At 47.4% G+C, this 17,018-nt stretch overlaps 1 protein-coding gene across 1 annotated transcript; it reads left to right on the forward strand.

The window, feature by feature from the left end:
• The first annotated feature begins 3,078 nt into the window (after positions 1-3,078).
• Positions 3,079-6,076, forward strand: LOC124664501 (protein O-glucosyltransferase 1-like). Its single transcript, XM_047202008.1, has 4 exons — positions 3,079-3,234; positions 4,439-5,176; positions 5,273-5,337; positions 5,438-6,076. Exons 1-4 carry the CDS (start codon positions 3,079-3,081, stop codon positions 5,997-5,999), a joined length of 1,521 nt encoding a protein of 506 aa, XP_047057964.1. The 3' UTR covers positions 6,000-6,076.
• Positions 6,077-17,018: the final 10,942 nt, after the last annotated feature.

Below are 17,018 nucleotides of genomic sequence, written 5' to 3' on the forward strand. Positions count from 1 at the left end.
CCATTATTCTTCTCCAGAACTGAAGGGTCACGCATAGCCACAAGAACACGAATAATCCCCTGACTCCGAAGAGAGAACAAATCAACATCAAGAGTGGTGCCAATAAGAGAACCCACTGCCCAGATACCTAGGAAGTGTCGAACAGAATCCGGTACTCCACTGACGTGCACCCAAACCGACTCCATAACGAAAAGAGGCTGAACATCCTAATGCACCCAAGAAGAAACTAGAACCTGAGCATTAACCTTGGGTACACTCATCTGCATACCATCAATCCGGGACAAGTCATCAGGTGTAGGAATACCAATAAGAAAAGCATTAGCCCCATGGGGCACCGCCTCCCATCTCCACGCTGGGTTCCCTGGACACATGCGGGCCATCAGACTCTGAACATCAGCTGCAGATACTACCCCTTCCCCTGACACCTGTACTAAAGCTGTGGGCGCTCCAGAAGAGATCAACTGTGGCTTATACACTGAGTCCGGAATCGAAGATCAAGTGTGGCTCATTACCGCAACCAACAAAGAAGCTCGTGGGTCTAGGCAATTTCAGAACCGGACACCTAATAGTGGGATGTGCCCCTGAATCACAAATCAGACAATAATGAATAGCCTTACAATCTTTAGTAGCATGAGTATTAACAGCACATTTCCAACATCTTCCCGCCTTCTTCTGCTTCGCCACTGGTGCAACAACATGAGGAGCAGGGACCATAGGCTGCACAGGGACCTGAGGAGTATCAGAAATCACCATCGGAGCTGACACCAACTGTCCAAGGGGCGGTACAGCCTGCACCAAGGGTGGCGGCTGCTGTCCTACCAGAGGCGCCGGCTGCCCCTGAGCCACAGCAGGCTTCTTCTTCCGCCTCTTCTTCACCTGACCAGGCTGCGGCAGTGGCTGCTGGAGTATAGGCTGTTGCATGGGAGGCTGAAGCATACTCTCCTGGTTAGGTACAGATACTGAAACGGACCTTGAAAGTGCTGGTACTGCTGAGGCGGTGTGAACTGCACCGGCGGCTGAGGCACCGGCGGACGAAAAGGCGGGCGATATCCCGCGGAAGGACCCATGTACGGGGCAGGCTGTCTCGGTGCAGGGGCGGGTTGCGGCATGGGCACCCCCGCCGGCCACCCCTGGAAGCCAGGGGGTCCCATGTAGGGACTCGCAGCGGCGGCCGACGACGCCCCAGAGGGAGCCGCCCCAGCTGCCGAGGTCGTGGGCGCAGATGCGGGCGCAGCCAATGCCGCCGTCGCCCCGGGAGGCACCGGAGGCCTCGCAGCCCCGGCCATCTCCACAGCCGAGGGGGAACCGACGACTACCTCGGCGAACGATCGCCGCTGCCCAGAGCACGCGGGCGGCGACGTCCAGACGGAGCACGGCGATGAAGAGCACGAAGTCGGCGACGGCGAGTCGGCGGCTGCGAGACGCGAAGAGGAGCGGAGCGACGATGATGATGACGAAGCGAGAGCAGCGGAAGACGACGGCGCCGTAGCGAGCGAAGGCGACGATGATGAAGGGGCGTGCGACTGGGAACGACTGGCGGCGGCGCGATGTGAGGGACAAGGGGCGTCGATCACGGTACGTGATTGCATGTTCCCCTCGTTGCCTCTACGCTGCGCCTCCCTGACAGCCCACCGAAGCCCAGCCCACTCAGCACGCGGCCCAGCAAGGACAGCTGCGGGCACCATCGAGGCCGATTCGAAACGCGACTTGAATCGCGGCATGATCGACGCCTCATCCTCCGGTGGCCGCGCAGCCGCCTCCGAGCTCGACACCGCCACCCCACATCGCCGCGATGGCATCACCCGGCAGAGCGGAGGTGCGCTCCCGATCGAAGGAACCAGCAGCTCCTTCCCCGCCGGCCGCCGCGGCGAGGCCACGGAGAGGAAATCCCCGAACACGGGCGCCGGCGTCACACGACGTCGAGGTAGCGGTCCTCGCGAAGGTTTGATCCGCGGCATGCGGGCGATCCTCAAACCCACAGGCGAAGAAGACGCTGCCCTTGTCGTCGTCCCTTGGCCACAATGACCTAGCCCGTTCAGTCGACCTGCAAAACGAAGAACTTACCTCCGTCGCCGTCGCACGCGACCAAGCCCTGGACGCTCTGGTCGGGTAGCCTATCTTGGACCAGAAATCCGCCTCCACCTCCCCTTGGGTCAACGCCGGCGACCGCCCGATCTGCCGAACCTCAGGCTCAAGACCTAGGGCAGACCAAGCCGCCTCCTCCGCTGTCGCCCGAGCGTCCTCAACGGGGTCATCGTCTTCCTCCTGCAGGCAGAAGAAACGAGATCCCGCCGCCGGAGACAGAGAGTTCGCCGACGGCGACGCTTCCGCCCGCGCGTGGCACCCCTCCTCGTCGCCCGCTAACATCGGCATATACTTTGGTACTGGCTCCCCCTAAAATCCAATCCCTCGCAGATATAGTTGGCTGATATATATAAATACTTTACGTGTCCATCTACGTGACATGTTGTACATGACTCTAGTTTACGTAACATTGCTAGCTTTAAATCTTAACCATTACAATTAAGATCAATGGATCAAATAAATTAAGTACATGTGGATTAATGTGGTGTCTCATTTAAACATCCTTATTTTACTTTTAGTATATAATCCTTATTTTGCTTTTAGTATATAAATAGATAGATACATGCAGTGCTCTTGCATGGTTTAAAAATATAAATCCACAAGCCTGGAAACGTTCTTCCGACGCCATCGCTTGACTTTCCACCCTTCGCACGGAAGGCCAGCGGGGACCTTTGGCCAGAATAAACCTGACCTTAGCCTAACTTCCTGGAAATTCCAAATCCCAACTGGGTCCATCGGCTGATTGAATGCTACTACTCCTAAGTCAACACTGATAGCGCCTGCTTGTTTGCTTGCTTGCTTGGGAGGCTACATAGTCGCACTTTTCAGTGTGATCGAGAGCTACTACTCCTACTACATATGGGACGACTGAGTTCCCAAGGTCGCACGGCATGTAGCCTGAGCTCCTCTCCAAGACACCCCTTCTTGGCCCAGTCTGGGTTTGTAACCTGACGCGCTGAGTGAATCGTGATCATGCGCAGATCCTCCCCTGCAATGTCCGGCGAGCGGGACGATGAGGAAGCGGCGTTGGTGGCGTCGGCCGAGCCGCCACAGACGTCGGTGTCCTCCGGCGTCGCGTCCATCATGGTCGGCCTCGTCTTCCTTGCGCTATTGATTGGCTTCAGCAGATGGATCAACCTCGACGACAATGTAAGCATTACACTGAATATATACTTTGTTTTTCAGTTTTCCATGCCGCTCAAATTTTCTAGTCAACGCACCACGAGTTAGACGCAAGCTTCCGTGATTGTCCAATATTGAACAACAAAGTTGATTTTCATCAGAATGACTGACTCATGCTTCTAGCACATCATTTTCTAATCTTATTTCTTCAGCTGTGGATCTGATGATATCTAGATTCATATCTCCCTATCACTTTACTAAACTGATTCACGACTTTCTAGATTTTCCCTCGCTAATCAAAGAAAGAGAAAATCTTGGAGTTTACCTTTTTAGGACCAATTATAATGTTCTAGATAATCTATTTACAACCGAAACAATTATGATTTGGCCTAAAGACAGCACACGGCCGAGTTCGGACATAAAATGAAAAGATTGGGCTTTCAACCAGGAAGAAGGAAAGAACAAAGAGTGGAAAAGGTGATGGACTGAGGCCTTTGTAACCTGAATTTAAGGGATAAGATGTGTTGGATGTGTGGGTGCGAAGCCCATAGATATTTAAGGAATTAAAAATACATTATTTTCAAAAATAAAATTTCAATTTTCAAAAACACGAGAAAATAATGTAAGTCAAAAAATTCAAATCAACTCCAAAGAATCCATTAGAACAAAATAGTGCACAATTCAATTAAAAATAGGATAAAATAAATAATCATTAAAAATACATAATAAATTCCTTTAAAGTAGAAATCAAGGAAACCCTTTCAATCTATGTTTCAAATTAATTAAAATACTTTTGAAATAATAGGAAATGCAAGAAGGACAAATGATCTTCGAAAAATGCCAAGACGATTTAATATTTTTTCGACAAAGGGGAATATGTTAATATCGCGAAGATACATATTGCACCCAGGCTCTGCAATTACCGGATGTCCTAAAAAAAATACGGATGCACATAGTTGTACTTCGAAAAAGAAGAAGAAAAACAAAAGATCTCGCTACAGTGATCAAAACATTGTAGCTGCAAACGCAAAGACGATTTGACATAAAAAATACTTTCAATTATTTTCATACACACGAAATAACACGTTAATGAAACTTCATAAGTTCTTTATGATTATTATATATGCGATATAAGCTTGACCATGCGAATGCATATACTTTGCCACTTGTGGATTACTTGTGAGTTGTGAGTTGTGACACATTAGTTATCTCCACTGTTATGGACGCACAGTCGTTTATCCTCGGCAACATAAGCAGCATCAGCACTGGACGACCTCTTAACCACAGCCTCTCCAACTATACAACTCCGTTCACCTGCAGCAACGGCACATCAACGACATGCCCCGCAACAGCAGCACCGCAGCCATGGCGTTGGCCTGCCGCTACCAGTACCACGCCGTCGTGCCCGGACTACTTCCGGTACATCCACGACGACCTGCAGCCCTGGCGCGGCGCCGGGATCACACGCGACGCCATGGAGCGCGCTCGCAAGTACGCCTACTTCCGGCTGGTTGTGGTGGGCGGCCGCGCGTACGTGGAGACGTACCAGGTCGCCTTCCAGATGCGAGACGTCTTCACGCAGTGGGGCATCCTGCAGCTGATGCGCCGCTACCCCGGCCGCGTCCCCGACCTCGACATCATGTTCGCCTGCGATGACCCGGGCCAAGTGCGCGCCGCCGAGTTCGCGACGCCGTCCGACGCGCCGCCGGTGTTCCGCTATTGCAAGGACAAGTCGACGCTGGACATCGTGTTCCCGGACTGGTCCTTCTGGGGCTGGCCGGAGGTGGGCATCCGGCCGTGGACGCCGATGCTGGCAGAGATTGAGCGCGAGAACAAACGTGTGTCATGGCCACAGAGGGAGCCGTTCGCGTTCTGGAAGGGCAACCCCGACAGATACCGCATACGCCACGACATGATGAAATGCAATGTCTCCAACGGCAAGGAATGGAACGCCCGCCTCTTCAACCAGGTACGTACTACTTTCAGTGCTCTAAAATCTGTCAATAGCGACAAAGAAAGTCACTGAATCCACAACTTAACACTTTTTACCTTCACCTGGCTTTAGGACTGGGGGAAAGCGAGACAAAACGGTCTCAAAGATTCCAGCATTCCCAAGCAATGCTTATACAGGTATATATTTCGTTCTGGACAACGCCTGCCCATGCCTACAGTACTGTTTAAATTTTTTATGATCGACCGATGCTTTGTTAATACTAGTACATACATTCAGGTACAAGATATATATCGAGGGGAATGCATGGTCAGTAAGCGAGAAGTACATCCTAGCGTGCGACTCCCCGGTGTTGTTCGTGGTGACGCCCTTCCAGGACATCATGTCGAGAGGTCTCGTCGCCGGCAAGCACTACTGGCCCATTGACCGGAACCGCATATGCGAGTCCATCAAGTTCGCTGTCGACTGGGGCAACCACCACCCTGTCGAGGCGCAGCTCATCGGCGAGCAAGGCAGCCGGTTCGCCAGAGAGGAGATGAGCATGGACTACATCTACGACTACATGCTGCACCTGCTCACCGAGTACGCCAAGCTGCTCCGGTACAAGCCCACCATCCCGGAGAAAGCCGTCGAGATCTGCACCCACTCCCTGGCATGCCCTGCCGACGACCAGCACCGGCCCTGCATGATGGATTCCATGGAGAGGCGAGCCGCCGACTCTGATCCGTGCACGCTGCCGCCACCCTTCACCACGGCTCAGGCAAAGGAGATGGCTGACAAAGAGGAGGAGTTGCTGAGAAACATTCAGAAGATGGAGAAGGCGCATGCTGCTCGGCCTTGACGAGCAAATTTACAAAACTTGGTGAATAATATAAAGGGAGAAGCAAATCCAACTTATTTCTCATAACTAGATGATCCGTTGCTCCACCGGCACAAATGGCAAAATCATGCCAAAACTTGAGTCGTCAGTTTTACCTCAATTTAGTGCCTATGCATGCCGCTATAGCTCCAAGGGCGAGCACCAGAACTGTATGACGGACTCCAAGAAGAGGCACAACTCTTATCCGTGCAAGTTGCCGCCACCCTTCACCATGGCGCAGGCCAAGAAGGTGGCCGACAGGGAGGAGCTACTGAATACTATTGACCGGCCGTTGTCCCCATGCCCAACATTCAGAATGTATAGGCGATTCGGCGACCTCCAAACTTTTGCTAGGATCTTTCTTTCCCGATCGAGTACCACCATCAGCCCGCATCGCACTGAATAGCTGCACTCAATCTCATCTAGCTGACCCAAACTGACTATGTTACTGCGGAGTCTTGGTATGAAGTACACTTCAGTCAAAACGGTATGCTCGCCTGTGTGTGCTTGGAAGAGAACAGAGCCACGCCCTCCTATCTCAACAAGAAACCAGTCTCCAAACTTCAGGGTGCCCTTCACACTTGTGTCCAGCTGAGCAAACTTTTCACGACATCCAGTCATATGATTACTTGCATCGGTGTCCAAATACCAGGAAGTGTTCATCTGCCCTTTCAGTTTAGGAAATAACCCTTTCTTCATGGAGCAGAACTTTCTCAGTAGCTACCTCCGTTGTGTGCGCAACTTCACACACCTCAGCCATGAGAAGTCCAGGCCCATCATCTATCTGCTGCACAAGATTAGCCCTCTCATGCTTCGGCTCCGAGCAGTCAAAAGAAAAATGATATTTCTCACTACAGTTGAAAAACTTTACACTAGTACTAGTAGGAAAAGCCTTATAGATGAGATCTTATTTCTGTGGCGCACCAACTCCCTGTGCGCCACAGAAATAATATCTGTGGCGCACGAAGTCACAGTGAGCCATAAAAATAGCTTAGTTTTGTGACGCACTGCTACTCCATGCGCCACAGAAATAAGGTGGGGCCCACATCCTGCCACCACCAATAATTGGCTTCGTTATTTCTGTGGCGCAGGGCTAGCAGTGCGCCACAATAATTAGTTGTTCTGTGGCGCACCGTATCGGGTGCGCCACAGATATATTGGATTCTGTGGCGCACGTGTGCTGGTGCGATTATACTGTCGTACCCCCTCCCTCGCCCGTACCCCTCACTCTCTTCTCCCTACCACCGCGTGCCGCCGCCTTCCATGGTGAGCGTCGCCGTCGCTGCCGCCTTCCTCCGCGAGGGACCTATGCCACCACGCTCCACCCATCCCCGCCACCAGCAGCACAAGTCGTTGCGGCGTGGAGGAGGAGGGGCCGGAGCTGCGTCAAGGAGGAGGAGGAGCCTCCGCGTCCTCCACCCCTGCCGTCGTCGTCAACCTCCTCCTCCACCCCTATCATCGGTGAGGTCTCTCCCCTCCCCTACATCTTCTTCTCCCGCGCGAGCACAAAGTGCTCGACGAAATGCTTCTATGCCATCTGAGAGAAATAGTCATGCAAATATAAGAACAGATATTGCCTGATCTAGTTGGTTTATACATGTGGTTTGCTTGCTCCTCACTGCTTTATCAATTCCCTGCTGATCCTAAGTACCCATGAATATCTGGTGGTGTTCTTGTGTTGTTTAGTTATTGTCAACACATGTGAAATTTGCATGTGTGTGTGGGCTGCTTGTAGTGTCACTTGACTGTTCAAGTTTCAATGTTGGTTACTTTTCCTCTAGTGCAAGACATGGTTGAGCTGATGTTTATCCACTATGGCCTTTATTCTTGGTAGCTCAAAGTGTCATGCACATGTGGCTTTATCTTATGGGTGTACTATTATTCAGTGGCTGACAGTAACTAAATAAGCTTATGCTTAATTAGTCAGATGTTGAATTAGTAAGATCAAGTAGTGGCTTGAGTTCCTGTCAACACCAACAGAGAGCTAGTTTATTTTAAGTAGAATTTTTTTAAGGACTCTAGCTAGATTAGAGGGGAAAAAGATTGCTGCTTTGTTGCCTATGATAATGGATCATCAAATGTTTCCATTTGTCCCTGGTTGCCTCCTTAATTGATGCCTTATGATCCAAATGATCCAAGTCCCTTGCATGATCCCATTTGTCCCTAATGTTGCTTAAGATGAATAAATTCTCTCTAATCACCATTTGGAGATTAAGACTAGTTCTTGATTTTCATTAGCTAGACTCCAATATTAAAAATGTCTCCCAAATATGGAGACAAATATTTTAACATTACCCCAATGTTATTTCTCTCAAATGAACAGTTTATGATGGTATGCTTGCTCCTCACTGCTTTATCAATTCCCTACTGATCCTAAGTACCCATGAATATCTGGTGGTGTTCTTGTGTTGTTTAGTTACTGTCAACACATGTGAAATTTGCATGTGTGTGTGGGCTGCTTGTAGTGTCACTTGACTGTTCAAGTTTCAGTGTTGATTACTTTTCCTCTAGTGCAAGACATGGTTGAGCTGATGTTTATCCACTGTTGGCCTTTATTCTTGGTAGCTCAAAGTGTCATGCACATGTGGCTTTACCTTATGGGTGTACTATTATTCAGTGGCTGACAGTAACTAAATAAGCTTATGCTTAATTAGTTAGATGTTGAATTAGTAAGATCAAGTAGTGGTTTGAGTTCCTGTTGGTAATCAATACCAAGAGAGAGCTACTTTATTTTAAGTAGAATTTCTTTTAAGGACTCTAGCTAGATAGAGGGGAAAAATATTGCTGCTTTGTTGCCTATGATAATGGATCATCAAATGTTTCCCTTTGTCCCTGGTTGCCTCCTTAATTGATGCCTTATGATCCAAATGACCCAAGTCCCTTGCATGATCCCATTTGTCTCTAATGTTGCTTAAGGTGAATAAATTCCCTCTAATCATCATTTGGAGATAAAGACTAGTTCTTGATTTCCATTAGCTAGACTCCAATATTAAAAATGTCTTCCAAATACGGGGACGGACATTTTAACATTACCCCAATGTTATTTCTCTCAAATGATTGTTGGTTTGGTGGCGTTTTTGTACTTGTCGATGATTAGAATGTTTGGTCGATCACTACTCTCTGGGGTGGCGTGAGTGAACCTGGTGTGATGGCACAAATATCAATTTATTGTGCATCCTACTTGGCTTGGCTTACGCCATCCCGGAATGTGAATATTTGTTTCGACCAACAAAGTATGAGACATATGCTATCTAGTTGATACCACTTGGTTCTTTCTTACATTTTAGTGCCGATGATTAGAATGTTCAGTCAACTGTACACTCCGGGGTGACGCTAGTGAGCCTGGTGTGATGGCACAAATATCAATCTCTTGTGCATCCTACCTGGCCTCACTGACACCATCACGGAATGTTCATATTTGTTTCGACGAACAAAGTATGAGGCATATTCTATCTAGTTGATACCACTTGGCTCTTTCTTCCATTTTAGTGCCGATGATTAGAATGTTCGGTCAACTGTACACTCCGGGGTGACGCCAGCGAGCCTGGTGTGATGGCACAAATATCAATCTCTTGTGCATCCTACCTGGCCTCGCTGACGCCATCACGGAATGTTCATATTTGTTTCGACCAACAATGTATGAGGCATTCCATTTAGTTCATACTAGCTACTTGTCTCTTATTTGAGTTGGCACTTCTTAATTGCATAGGCCGATGATTAGAATGTTTGGTCACTTGTACACTCTGGGGTGGGGCCAGTGAGCCTGGTGTGATGGCACAAATATCAATCTCTTGTGCATCCTAACTGGCCTCGCTGACTCCATCCCTGGATGTTAATATTTTTTTCGACCAGCAAAGTATGAGGCCCTTGTCATTCCATTTGCTTTGGTATTTTCAAAATGCCGATGATTAAAATGCTCCTTCACCATATACTCGGGGGTGGCGTAAGTGAGCCTGGTAAGATAGCACAAATATCAATCTCTTGTGCATCGGACTTGGTCTCACTTACCCCATCCCTAAATGTTAATTATTTTTATGACCAACAATGTATGAGGCCCTTGTCATTCCATTTTCTTTGGTATTTTCAAAATGCCGATGATTAAAATGCTTGGTCACCGTACACTCAGGGGCGGTGTTAGTGAGCCTCGTGTGATTGCACAAATATCAATCTCTTGTGCATCCTCCCTGGCTTGCTAACTCCGTCCCGGAATGTTAATATTTGTTTCGACCAACAAAGTATGAGGCTCTTGTCATTCCATTTGCTTTGGTATTTTCAAAATGCCGATGATTAAAATGTTTGGTCACCGTACACTTGGGGGTGGCGTAAGTGAGCCTGGTAAGATAGCACAAATATCAATGTCTTGTGCATCGGACATGGTCTCACTTACGCCATCTCCGAATGTTAATATTTGTGTTGACCAACAATGTATGAGGCATTTATTCCATTTCTCTTGTGCATCGGACTTGTTGGTCTCACTTTCTTCCATTTTAATCATAGTAGGAACCGGATGAAGACCACGATGCAAGCGAGCCTGGTGGGTAGAGAGGAGGGAGCAAAGGAGGAACCGGATGAAGACCACTTTGTATCTCGAAATTGTGAAATTTGTATGAATTAATAGTTGTATGTAAAATATTTGACACTTGCCACTATATATGTATCTCGATCGGGCTCTAAGTAATGTGATGATGATGTCTATATTATATTTGTGCAATGTACATGCTATTTATATTATATCTGCATATTTCTGTATGTTGTTGTATATTGCTGTATATAACCTGTATGTGTATAGCAGGCAGCACAAAATCGTGTATAATACGAGCAAATTCTGTGGTGCACTGAAAATCAATTCGGTGGCACACCTTTTTCTGTGGCGCACCTAAGACCCTGTGCGCCACAGAAACCTTAATTTTGTGGCGCATGTACAGGTGTTCCACAGAAACATTATTTTTGTGGCGAAATTTCTGTGGCGCACCCCCCGTGCGCCACAGAATCATTTTTTCGTGCGCCACAGATGAGGCTTTTCCTACTAGTGTTACTTTCGTCATGTCGAACTTAGGATGTGTTTTCTGCTTCCCCTTTCCATTGTTCTGGCCGTGATCAGCACGACCTTTGTCATGGCCTCCACTCTCGCCGCCGTTTGCCCCGCCTCCTTTCTTTGCAGCGGAGCCAGACCCTCCGGCCCCATCACCGAGCTTCTTCCCTTTCATCAGGGTCTCCAGCGCACGTGTCACGAGCATTAGCTGCTTGTCGTTGTTTTCGCCGCTCCTCTGGCGGCATCCGCGCTGGTTCTGCTTGTACGTCAAGAGGCGCCCGACAGCCTCCTACATTGTCATGGTCGTGACATCGCCCCATTTCCCTATGGTGTTGATGATGTCCCCGAAATGATCTGGAACGGCGCTGAAGAGCCGGTCTACCACGGCTTCCTGTTCGAGCTTGACGTCGATGGAGCGGATCTCGCTCACCAACGGGATGAGCTTCTTGGTGAACTCCAGGATCGTCTCCGTGTACGCCATCTCAAGGCGATCAAATTGCCTCTCACTCAGCAACCTGCAACACCACATCACTAGTAGTAAAACGGGCAAAGGATTTCACCTTTAGTACCGGTTTCCTTACGAACCGGTACTAAAGGCTACATTAGTACCGGTTTGACTGTCCAGGCCACCGAGAAACATTAATACCGGTTCGTTAACCATCTAACGTACCTACGAACCGGTACGAAAGGGTTTCATGCCAAATTTGAGGCGGAGGTGGGGCCAGCGCTGCACCTTTAGTACCGGTTCATATGAAGAACCGGTACTAAAGGGTCCCTGGCCTATTTCTTCACCCGAGCCACCCCTGCAGCTCCATTTTTCCTTGTCCTCTCACATTTTCAAATATTTTCCTCCTCTCACACCCCAATAAATCACCATTTTTCTCCACCATTTTTTCAAGATTGATGGCACCCATCTATCTAAGGGTTAGCTATACCATCCTTTCTTCCGGCGTTCCTAATTTAGCTCATTTCTTTGCTAGTTTAACTCGTATTATTTTTCTATTGTTAGCAAGGTGTTCGATGAAATGCCTAAATTAGGGATTTCATTCTTTTTATATGCAATTTGAACTCAAATTAAAGTATGATTTGTTGTTTTTAGTATCGTCCCCGTCCTCACCGCCGTCGATCGCCAGTGTCGTCCCCTAGCCGACACCACCTCGGTGAGCCTCTTCTTTTTTATAAAAAAAACTTAGTTTTATGTGATGAACTTGAATATTAATTAATTTGGTCACTCATATATTCATGATGTTGTGTAATTAATAATTTTTTATATACTTATATAATGCAGATGAATCGACAATGGATGTACGGTGACCGATGCCATCCCGAGTTCATTACTGGCATGCATTATTTTCTCAATGTGGCTGAGGCAAACAGGCGGTCGAATGGTTTCATTTGTTGTCCATGTAGTTCTTGTAAGAATACAAAGGATTACTCTACCTCAAAAACCCTTCACGTCCACCTGCTTGAGAACGGTTTCATGCCCGGCTATAATTGTTGGACCAAGCATGGAGAAAGAGGGTTTATAATGGAAGACAACGAAGAAGAAGAGGACGATGACAACTATCCTATGTTCACTGAAGATGGTGATAGTAGAATGGGGGGAGACGAAGCTGAAGAAGAGCTCATTTTTGATGAGCCCATTTTTGATGAGCCCGATGACGATTTGGGTCCGGCCATTTTTGATGCGAAGATAAACTGTGGAAGTGAAAAGGAGAGGTTGAAGTTGAAGAAAATGTTAGAGGATCACAACAAACTGTTGTATCCAAATTGCGAAGATGGCTAGAAAAAGCTAGGTACCACACTGGAATTGCTGCAATGGAAGACAGAGAATGGTACTTCTAACAAGGGATTTGAAAAGTTGCTGAAAATAATTTGAATGCATGCCCGGTATAATTTGAAAAGAAGGTTGTCTGCCCTCTAGGATTAGAGGTGCAGAAGATACATGCAGGCATCAATAATTGCATCCTCTACCACGATGAGTACGAGAATTTGAATGCATGCCCGGTATGTGGTGCATTGCGGTATAAGATCAGGCGAGATGACCCTGGTGATGTTGAGGACGAGTCGTGCCCCAGGAAGAGGGTTCCTGCCAAGGTGATGTGGTATGCTCCTATAATACCACGGTTGAAACGTTTGTTCCAAAACAAAGAGCATGCCAAGTTGTTGCGATGACACAAAGAGGACCGTAAGAAAGAGGTGATGCTGAGACACCCCGCTGACGGGTCGCAGTGGAGAAAAATCGACGGAGAGTTCAAGTCATTTTCAGATGACGCAAGAAACTTAAGATTTGGTCTAAGTAAAAATGGCTTTAATTCTTTCGGGGAGCAGAGCTCCAGTCATAGCACCTAGCCAGTGACTCAATGTATCTATAACCTTCCTTCTTGGTTGTGCATGAAGCGGAAATTCATTACGATGCCAGTGCTCATCCAATGCCCGAGGCAACCAGGCAACGACATTGATGTGTACCTGAGGCAATTGGTTGAAGAACTTTTACAGTTGTGGCGTGAAGAAGGTATACATGTGTGGGATGAGCATGAACAAAAGGAATTTAACTTACGAGCGTTGTTATTTGTAACCATCAATGATTGGCCTGCTCTTAGTAACATTTCAGGACAGTAAAACAAGGGATACAATGCATGCAAACATTGTTTAGGTGAGACTGACAGTATATATTTGGGAAACAAGTATGTGTACCTGGTGACATGGTCATACCCTTCGGGTATCCATTATTAGTATACCTGGCTCGGCCCAATATGGAGAAGACCAAATATGGAGAAGGCCCAACAAGGCAACCCGAAGAAGTAGTCGACTAGGACTCTTGTAAAACCCTAGGCTGGTTGCATAAAGCTAGCCAGGGCACCCGAAATAGAGAGGCGAACAGATAGACAGAATATAGACAACATAGCTCCGCCTATGGCGGCACCCTGTAAACACATCTATGATCATATACTGGATTGCTAGCAGCACGTAGGGATCCTCCACCGAGGAGACCCGAAGCTGGGTACATCGTGTGCCTAATCTCGCTCCCGGAATCTCCATCGTCGCTCTCTCCCGAAACCCAAGTCTACAATACATAGGCATTGCCGAGGTGATCCCTCGTCAATTGGCGCCGTCTGTGGGGAATTGCGACGACTGGATTTTGTCATCCGGGCGGGATCCGTCGAGTTCTTCATCAACGACATCCAAATTGCATCCGAGCGAACAGTTTACTTCGACCTCCCAAAATTCATCATCAACAATTGCGGCCAGATCGCATCTGGTTCACTCGTTTTCTTCAACACAGTGAACTTCATCGGCAACTTCACGGCGGCCCCGCAAGAAGTCTTTCCGCGTGTGCATCAAGGAAAAAAAAAATAAGAAAAATCCTCGTCTAGATCGGATCAGAGAAGACCGCCTACTTTATTTGTGCCGTGATTCATCCAGCGGCACGGCCGTGTTCGTATCTTGCGCCAGGAAAAGGCCCGTGAATACAGGGAACTTAACGTGAAGATCTCAAGGAAAAAAAATGCAAAGAAGCAAGGACGATCGAGCTGATAGCTATAGCTAGTTCCTCACAAGATGAGATTAAAGGCTTCTATGGGAGGTTCACAATAAAAAAGATTCGGAAACATACACGGAAAGCAACCGGAGGTTTCATATCGCAGTAAAACTTCGACTTCAGCTGCTGCGTCGACCCTGTTCGCCATGGCACTCACTATGATCGGGGCTCATCCATCGAGGATCCTCCACATCTACCACAACCACCGCTTCGACTGCGCCTGCCGGACGACCTACTTCCACATCGACTCCGCCACACCCGATAAAAAGCTAAGTTTTCATCTTCTTCCAAGATTTAATCATTTATTTACTTTCGCCACAGCCGAATACTCGGGGGCTGCACCATTACAATATTACAGCAAAATCACCCAAACACTGGGGACTGCGCCATTAGTTCGTTATCACAAATATACTCGGTTACTTGATAAATTTCTTTTCTTCGGCTCTGGATATATCTTCTCCGGCTCAGTGGAATTATTTTATCCGGCTCAGTGGAATTACTTTTTTTCGACTTAGTGGATTTATCTTCTTCGACACAGTGGATTTATTTTCTTCGGCTTGCTGGATTGTTTCTCTTCGGATTATTATTAGTTCACTCTTATACAATACTACCCGATGCGTTTTCCGGGACAATGAATTCATCTTCTATGGTTATTACTGGAACTATTTTCTTCGGATCAATGAATTCATCCTCTATGATATCAGCGGATTCATCTTCTATGATTATTACTGGATTCTTCGGGTCAATGGATTCATCCTCTACGATATAGGCGGATTCATCTTTAATATATGCTCTATATTTAATGGCATAATCCTCAATATGGATTAATCTCAAATGCTTCATCTTAGATTCATCTTCATGGATTCATATTATATTATTGACAATGGCTTCATCCTAAATGGCTTCACCTTCTATGACGCCGCGGCTACGACAAATTTCGACATCATGGCTAACACTCGGGGGCTCGACCATGACTTCACCTTGGGTCGCAACTGCGACATAGCATCTGAGCAATAATCATGATATCACCCCAGCAACGATCGGGGGCTCTGCTATTTATTCATCAATAGTGTGGTGCCATCTATTTTCATTATTTGGTGGTTTCTACTTCGTCTCGACTTTTTTGATGTACTCGAAGATCTTCATCGCGCATCGACTCTGTTGTGCCCAATAAGGGAGAACTCGATGAAATTGTCTTCAAGAAATAACAGGACCCGAAGAATTATCTTCAGGGAGGTCACGAAAAATTATCGTCAAGAAGGACCCGAAGAATTATCTTCAAGAAGGTCCTGAAAAATTATCCTCAAAGAGGTCCCGGAGGACTATCCTGAATGAGGAACCCGAAGTATTTTCCTGAAGGAGGAACCCGAAGAATTGTCCTCAAGGAGGACCCGAAGAAATTTTCTTCAAGAAAGAACTCGACGAAATTTTCATCAAGGAGGAACAAAAAAAAAAGGATGGACAAATCTTCGGGTCCATTGACTCGTCATATTGTTCCGAGCAAGAGCATCAGTGATGTACCCGACAATATAGAAGAACCAATATATTCGGCTGTCTCATCAAGTCCGAGAGAAAAATAGAAGAGCCCGCAAAATGGGTCATTGCATCAGCCGAACAAGGCACTTGACAAAATATTCTCAGAGCGCCAAAGTTGCGATCAATCTCTGAATGCCGCAAAACTTTGCGAAGGTAAGACCCCAGATCAGTTCTGCGTGGTGTGGCGCCGTCTCTGACGTCGGTTTGCTACTTTTTTCCGTATCAACAGATACGAAGAAAAATCCTAACGGACGCGTTAGGTACCCGATAAACATGACTGAGACTCGACAGAATGGTAAGACCTTAAGGCACCTGTCGAGTTAGCACTAGTATCCCGAGATCATGTCCAGGGACGTGATCTTGAAGTAGGTTTTTGCGGATTGCCACTAGAGCAGTTAACTAGTACCTGATCCGTAAGATGAACTAGCCCCAATTACCATTATCCCTGTACAATATAGATATGGATGTCAAATAAAAATAGCAACGGCCTGGAGTCGATAAAAAGAGGGGCTGCGCCAAGTTCTTTATCGAGTAGTACAACTTGAGCCTATGCCAGGTGCAAGCACTTGCTCATAGGCTCGGGGGCTACTATTATCGAGAGTATTGTTCACCCTCCCGATAAGATACAAGAAAGAGGAAAAATTGTGGAGTCGATATAAGAGTGAGTTGAGCCTACACCCAAGTGCAAACACTTGGCTGTAGCCTCGGGGGCTACTCCCATCGGAAGCGCTGGTCGCGCACCCGATTGAAAATAACTTCGACAACATTTACGACAATCAATGTTTGTAGACTCAACTCGATTCTACGACTCGAGTGGAGCCTACTCCCGTCGGGAGTGCTGGATTTCATTAAGTCCTCTAACAGGAGTCGATAAAAAGAGGGACTGCACCCA

Source organism: Lolium rigidum, chromosome 6 (genome assembly GCF_022539505.1).
Source record: "Lolium rigidum isolate FL_2022 chromosome 6, APGP_CSIRO_Lrig_0.1, whole genome shotgun sequence".
Classification (NCBI taxonomy): domain Eukaryota; kingdom Viridiplantae; phylum Streptophyta; class Magnoliopsida; order Poales; family Poaceae; genus Lolium; species Lolium rigidum.

Bases quoted from the DNA above. Each gene is read 5' to 3' on its own strand.
- LOC124664501 (XM_047202008.1), top strand. From the start codon at position 3,079: ATGTCCGGCGAGCGGGACGATGAGGAAGCGGCGTTGGTGGCGTCGGCC. The intron at 5,177-5,272 runs GTACGTACTACT...ACCTGGCTTTAG, and splicing joins ACGCCCGCCTCTTCAACCAG to GACTGGGGGAAAGCGAGACA. The intron at 5,338-5,437 runs GTATATATTTCG...ACATACATTCAG, and splicing joins CCCAAGCAATGCTTATACAG to GTACAAGATATATATCGAGG.